General features: G+C 37.3%; 1 protein-coding gene and 1 pseudogene across 1 annotated transcript in view; one reads left to right on the top strand and one right to left on the bottom strand.

Annotated features, from left to right (window-relative positions):
* The first annotated feature begins 4 nt into the window (after window positions 1-4).
* LOC107709172 (tetratricopeptide repeat protein 22-like) lies at window positions 5-5,508 on the top strand (annotated as a pseudogene).
* Window positions 5,509-5,600: 92 nt separating this feature from the next.
* Window positions 5,601-7,465, bottom strand: part of LOC107709194 (tetratricopeptide repeat protein 4-like) — a 7,179-nt gene continuing 5,314 nt past the window's right edge. Inside the window, exons 6-10 of the mRNA XM_016513627.1 lie at window positions 6,658-6,744; window positions 6,315-6,562; window positions 6,089-6,173; window positions 5,864-5,946; window positions 5,601-5,776 (exon numbers count right to left, since the gene is read on the bottom strand). Of these exons, the coding sequence (XP_016369113.1) occupies window positions 5,674-5,776; window positions 5,864-5,946; window positions 6,089-6,173; window positions 6,315-6,562; window positions 6,658-6,744 (606 nt within the window). The 3' untranslated portion in view covers window positions 5,601-5,673. The remainder of the gene's footprint in view (window positions 5,777-5,863; window positions 5,947-6,088; window positions 6,174-6,314; window positions 6,563-6,657; window positions 6,745-7,465) is intronic.

The following is a 7,465-nucleotide window of genomic DNA, read 5'->3' as shown; positions in this document are numbered from 1 at the left end:
GACAATGGAGGACAGCACAGAAGAAGACATTGAGTCTCTGATTGAGGGGATGGCCTACATCCCTGGCCACTTTCATGTGGAGCTCAATCTGAACGGTGAACCCAACGGACCAGTCAGCCTTCGGCACCGGGACACCCAGCTTAAGCGCGAGAGCCTCAGGGCTGAGCTTGAAGCTGAGACGGGACGACTGCAGTACGCTGTGCGCAATATGATGGGCCTGCTGGCCTTTCATGTAGATGAAATGGAGACGGCAGAAGAGGCCTTCCACAGCATCTGCCAAGAGGATCCAGAAAACCTTAATGCCTGGGCCAACCTGGGTTACGTATATGAACGCCTAGGTCGCGAGCTGGATGAGGGGGAGTGCGTGGAGCGTGTGGCTGCCCTTATGGGCCCAGAGATGGGGGAGAACCAGACAGACTGCAGGCTCAGGGTAGCACGGTGCTTGGCTGAACAGGCATACGCACATCCTCATGATGTGGAGCTGGAGAGGGACGAAGATTTACGGGAGAGACTGACATCCGCGCTGATGTTATACAACCGCTCACTCGATAACGGAGAGGAACTAGTGAGCACTTCACAAATTCTTATGTACAGGGAGATAGTTCATACAGTACATATCATTATGTTTTGGGGGAGTTATACCATGTGATATTTTATAATTAAACTAGGCTTGTTATAAAAAAGGTCAAATTTTTTGAAATTTTGAGGCTTATTGACTTTGATATCTGGTCATGAGGGTCCGCTGGGGTCTTTTTTTTAACAAAAAGTTTTTCAAATATTAATAACCAGTGAAGTACTTTTATTACAATATTATTATAGCAAACAACTTTTTTACGCCTTTTCTACGTTGATATCAGCTTTTGACATTTTTGACACCCAAAAAATGTTGGAATAATTTTTTATTCAAGTCATTGTTTTTATTTGTCAGTTTATATGAATTGCATTTTTTGTGTGTTTTTGAATGAGTTCTGAATTAGTAGATATAATTAACCATATTTCGTTAAGTTTAAACTTTAGTTCACGCATTTCCTTTAACCCTCAAACAAAACACAATACAATGCAAAACACGAGGAAAACACCTGTAATAACAAGAAAAGGAAAATTCCTTCATATTAAAACAGTGCATTGTTGTGTTATGTTGATTTATTTCTTACAGATACCAATAGAGGAAAAAATAAGTTGGTATTTCAAAATGGCAACCATTTACATAAGGTATTTACATAAGTATTTTTCACACTTACCTGTTCATCTTAATTTTTAACACATCATCAAACATCTGACTGCCTATCTAAACATTTGAATAAACCATTACTTATCATAAACCAAAACAATAATAGGTTGATCTTAACCTTTGTTTGTTTTAATAGGTTAGATGGAATTGTAAGGGATTCAAACGTATCAGAATCCAATTTGCTAGTTAAAAAAAAAAGAAAGAAAAGAAATTCTGAATCAGCTATGACCGGCACATCACTCATTAAAATACCAAGTAAAAGGCCTCAAATTTGAAGTACAATCTGGGATGTCTTTTTCGATCAATTCTTCAATAGGTAGATCTTGTCTTTCATAAAGGCCAAGGTCAGGGATCTTGGGTCTAAAAAGGTTGGTGACCACTGGTCTAAATGATTAGATTTGTTCTCACTGCCGATTTCCACAGGCCATTAAGCTCGCTACGGATGATGCATTCATACTCAACAGACTAGCAAACGTGTTCTTCCTGTCAGGCAAACTAGAGATGGCTACAGGTATCTGTAACATGGCCCTGGGTGTCCTGACTGATGCAGAACTCAACTGGCAGGCTTAGGGCCAAGGTAAGCAAAATACTTGATTACACCCACTTTTTAATATGTATTTCTGTTTTTTACATGTGCCTGTATATGAAAGCACTCACAGACATTGAATATGTTAAATTAGCGGTGTATTTGTTTATTTTTTATAACCTCCCCTTGATTAATACCACAGGATAAACTAGGATGACAAAAACAAATGCTTCTGCAAAGACAAAGAAACACCCACTTTGTGACTCATGATAAAAAGTGCTCCAAAATGTATGGACACAATGTTATTGCATCTAAAAAAACAATTATGTTAGAACTACTCCCTTTAATTGGCCCAAATTTTAGTGGATTAAATCAGTTCAGTAAAGGGACATGGTGAGAGAGAGAAAAATATTTCAAAGCTTTTGCATTCTCTTATAAATCATAAATGTATTGCACTTCCTGAGAAACTTTATGTCCACTTGCAAAACGTTTGTGATGGAACTAATATAAGATGGAAAGAAAAACAAAATTTCAGTGCATTTGCAAACAAATACTTTTTGCGAGAGTGCAAAAGAATTGTGAGCGAACACAAAAGCATTGAAAATATAACTTACTTTCTTTTCTTCTTTTTTTTTAAATCACCAAGTTCCCTTAAAGGGTTAGTTCAACCAAAAATTAAAATTCTGTCATTAATTAGCCAACTCACCCTCTCGTTCCAAATCCGCAAGACCTTTGTTAATCTTCGGAACACAAATTAAGATTTTGATGAAATCTGAGAGCTCTCAGACCCTGCAGCAATACAAATGTAATGTTCCCAGTCCCAGAAATGTAGCAAGGACATCGCTAAAACAGTCCATGTGACATCAGTGGCTCAACTTCAATTTTGCGAAGCTACGAGAATACTTTTTGTGCGCAAAGAAAACAAAAATAACAATTTATTTAACAATTCTTCTCCCTGAGTTACCGTCTTCTGCCATTTTGGAGAGTACCACGATGCACGTGCGCTCTTTCCCCAGAACGTAATCAGTGTTGTTTACATTCAGGAGAAAACGCGCGCATGTTGAACGTAAACAACGTTGATTTTGTTCTGGGGAAAGCTTGCACATGCATCGTGGTACTTTCCAAAATGGCAGAAGACGGTAACTCGGGGAGAAGAATTGAATAAATTGTTATTTTTGTGCTCTTTGCGCACAAAAAGTATTTCCGTAGCCTCGCAAAATTGAAGTTTAGAACAACATGAGGGTGAGTAATTAATGACAGAATTTTCATGTTGGGGTGATCCCTTTAAGGGCTCTGTACATTTACACAGGTGTCTTTCCTACCAGAGTTACTACAGGTGTAGTTCATCACATTAACATGATCCAATAATGTTTGATAACCAGAAAATTCAATTTGAACTGTATTCATTTGAAACAAACATATGCACTTTTTTAATGGCATCCAAATAATTTTTGGGTCTGCTGTATGTTGTTTATTTCTGCCCACTATTTTTTTCCCGTGTAATCTTGTTTTTATAGTTTTAATGCACCTCAAAATATGTTATTGCAACTTTTTCTTCAGCTTAGTGTCACCACATATGCAAAGGATCTTGATAAAGCCAAGTGTGGCCAAGGTGGCATCCCCGACCGTCAGATTCTGAAAGAGGCCCGTGCTGATCTGGACCGTGTTCTGGCTGTGCGACCCTGTTTGAGGACTCATTTGGAATTGGGTCAGGTAGTTATGAGAACATAAAACATAGACTATGGTCAAACATTTGGACTAAGTTCCTTATGCTCCCTAAGGCTACTGACTTCACTATCACTTTTGATCAATAATACTTAAAGAATAAATTTTCTTGTTTCTTGAGCACCAAATCAGCATATTAGAACGCATTTTACAATAGTAGTTTTTACTGCATTTATCAAAAAAATGCCGCCTTGTATAAGAGACTTCAAAAACATAAAAAAAAATAAAAAAAAATTCATTCCAAATGTTTGACTGGTAGCTTAACTACTTATATAGTTAATAGTTTAAGAGCCTAATATATCCATCTCTCTCCCCTTCTCTCAGGTTTACTACTACATGGGTGTGGACGCTCTGCAGGAGAGCCTGTTGGTCGATGAGATGGCGATAAACCAGGCCCAGGTCAGTCTATCTAAAGCTCTGCAGTGTCCTCTGGGCTCTACAATCTCCAAAACTACAGCTCCTGCGGGGCCGCTGCTTGCTGCTGAAAGGAGAGGAGCAGAACGCCATTGACTGTTGTAGGAAAGCGCTTGAACTGGAACCTCCCAGTGTCCAAGACACGGCAGTCCTGCGCTGCTTGCTACAGGCTATTCTAGTGAGCTTCACCCAGAGTGGGAACGACACGGGTCAAGTTATAATCCAATTAGAGGAATGTTTAAAGCAGGCAGAAGAGCGATACGGTGCAAACATTGTTCAGACTGAGTTGAAGGCACTGTGCCGAGCACACACGGATGAGGTGACGGAGCTCTCAAAAGATCTGGTGAGGAAGGGGAGGTTGGAAGTGGTTAGAAAGTTGCTGAAGAGTGTACAGCCACAAGGGAAAAAGTTCTCACTGGGAAGGTCCATGTCTATTTGAAAGAGTCTGTGGAAAATGGGAAGGGACTCCAGATAATGTTCTGTTGGGCAATTGTGTGATGTCCATGAGTTGTGCAAGTTAAGACAGGAATTTGACAATAATGTTGCAACTCATTTCAAACTAGAGGTATTGGTAATGCTGAGTGATGGACAAGGGAAATGTGTTCTAAAATTATTACTATGGTGTTAAAGTCCAAAAGGTTGTTTTGGAATGTCTTTATGGCAATTCTTTCCTCCAGCACATGCCACAAAGCATGAAGAGCCAGTTAAACAAGAAATACGTGTTTAAACCTGGAGATGTACTATGGGGTTCACAAGTCTCAGACCTCACTGAAAATCTGGGATTTTAAAAATAATAAAAGGAAAACTCTTGATTAAAATATTAAATACTATACTATTTCTGGATCACTGATAAAATAAGCAAGTTTGTGAAACCGATCATGTGAACCTCTTGGGAACATTCTCAAATCATGCTGGACAACATGATCAAGTTTTACACAAATGTGTGGTTCATGCCAGCTGGAGTGCTGCTGTCATTAAAGCAAAAGAGGAATATAATAAAGTCCTCATTTAAATTATGCTAATATCACTTGTAATAAAAAATGTCATTATAAAAATCATAAAAGCATGGCTTATTGGAACCATATGGCATTTCATTTTCATCATGAATCCGTATTTTATTTAAATGATAGATAGAGGTCTGCATTAAATAGTAAACACTAAATCAGTCCAGCACTGGTTAATGTTGTCTAAAAGGCTCCAACATCGTTGAGTCTAATTTATTTTATCCAGAAACAGTTTTAAAGCAATACTCCACCCATAAATGAGTTCTGTCATCATTTATTCACTCTCATGACATTCCAAAACTGTATGACTTGCTTTCTTTTGTGGAACATAAGAGATATTTTAAGAAATGTCTTTGTTTTCTGTCAATACAAATGGAAGTCAAAAGGCTCCAATGTTAATATTTTCTTGTGTGTTCTGCTGAAAAAAAAAAAAAAGTCATACTGGATTTGAACAATATGAGCAATGATAAAAATGCAGAGTTAAATATCGTAATATCTAAAAAATAATCAGTTTTATATCTGTATTTTACACCTGTAATGTTTCATATCTCAAATTGCACATGAAAGAAATTTTTCCCCCACCAAAATGGATGGGGGTTGGGATGGTACATTTAAGGTGAATCATTGATGTTGCCGCAAAAGAAATCCACTTCAAAGTTCTGCCTTAATCTCTATAGTTTTCTCAAGGGGTGGGGTGAGCAGAAACATCCTTAATAGCAGGAGGGTGATTTATAGCCAAGGCGTTTAAAGTCTTTTAAGGTCCAAACAGAACATCATTTCAATCTCTGGACCTTTTTTCCTGATAAAAACTGCTTAGAGAATGAAGAGCCTGATACCAGCACAATGAAACTAGGTGTCCCTGCCTTCACTGAGCACCTGGAAAGAACAAAATAAAGAGGAACAACATCAGAGACCTATTCAAGAAGTGATAAAACTACTTAAGAGGAAATTCTTCTGAAATACCTTTGGTGCTGAAGAACGTTAAGAAGTGACTTTTCAAGATCAACTTGATAAAGGTTTCCTTTTTCGGGATCCTCAAAAAACAGCTGAAAAAAAAATTGAGGTTAAAAAAAAATCTTTTGGTATCTTATTATCTCCTCTAATTTAAATGCTAGCATCAGAAGATGGGTATGGATCAAAAAGGTGTCCACCAGTGGTGTCTCTTTGCAGATCTCTTTGTATACCGACCTGTAGATTTTGTGGCTGATATTTTCTTTCTGAATCCCAGGGGGGAAGCTCTTCGCCAAACATAACTGCCAAATGGTCCATGAAGCTGAACAACCCAAAATGAGTTATAAAAATCAAATCTATATTTTCAGATTTTCAATTTAAAGAATAAATCAAATTCCAGCAGTAATTTAATATTTAAGCCTCCCTTCCTCATAAGGATACACATTTTGACTTTGTAACAAACCTGGAGTTTTCGCAGAAAGCAGATATGAAGTCCGTCTGGCTGTGCTCAGGGTAGAGGAACAGCACTGGCCAGTAAAGGACTCCCTGCTCATCCATATAAACACGAGCTCCTGTGGCCTCCTGAGAGCTGATTCCATCAAGCTCCAGATCGGCCAGGGCTCTAGACGCACCTCCATCACCATCACCATCCTCACTGTCCGAACCCCTGTGTCGAGAAGGCTCAGTCTTCAGAAGTTTAATGCCACGCTCCTAAGTAAAAAAAAAAAAAACAGTCATTAAAGATTTTGCTTTCTTGACTCAGCTGAAAAAAATACTTTTATAAATAAACTCTATATCTGCAGTACCTTAATGGCAGCTAACAATGCTTCTTTCTCATTCTGCTCCTTCTTCGCTTTAATTTTCACCTTTCTGGCATCTCTGTCAGCTTCCCTCTACAATAAAAAAAATACACTAAACACAGGAGCAAACACAGCAAAATATATATATATACACACACACATTATATCCATAATATTGCATTCTTCAGTGAAAAAGTTGGAGAGAAATAAACAAAACGAAACAAAACAGTTCTATACAAATACGTCGGTGGATTTTGGTATTGGAACATTATAAACAAAAAAAGTGCACAGTTGGGTAGCGTGAGAATATAAGAAGTAAAAATGCAAATAATAAGATGGTAATGTTCAATTACAAACAAATAAAATGAAAAGTTTAATTGTAACAACTTGAATTTAATATTAATAGATTTATATTATGATCACTAATTCTGTAAATCCTTAAACCTTAAAAGATTTAAAGGAATAGTTCACCCAAAAATGATAATTTACCTAAATTTTACTCACCCTCAGGCCATCTTACATTTTTGCTTTACTGGAACAGATTTGAAGAAATTTTGATCTATATCACTTACCCCACCAATGGATCCTCTGCAGTGAATGGGTGCCGTCAGAAAGAGTTCAAAGAGGTGATAAAAGCATCACAATAACTAAAAAGTAATCCACACAACTCCAGTCCATCAATTAATGTCTTGTAAAGTAAAAAGCTGTGTTTGCAATAAACAAATCTATCCTTGAGAAGTTTTTAATTTCAAACCATTTCTTCTGTGAATATATATATATATATATATATATATATATATATATATATATATAC

Source organism: Sinocyclocheilus rhinocerous, unplaced genomic scaffold (genome assembly GCF_001515625.1).
Source record: "Sinocyclocheilus rhinocerous isolate Xijiao unplaced genomic scaffold, SAMN03320098_v1.1 scaffold55, whole genome shotgun sequence".
NCBI lineage: Eukaryota > Metazoa > Chordata > Actinopteri > Cypriniformes > Cyprinidae > Sinocyclocheilus > Sinocyclocheilus rhinocerous.
Note: the sequence above shows the minus strand (reverse complement) of the source record. Positions and strands in the feature narration are given on the sequence as shown.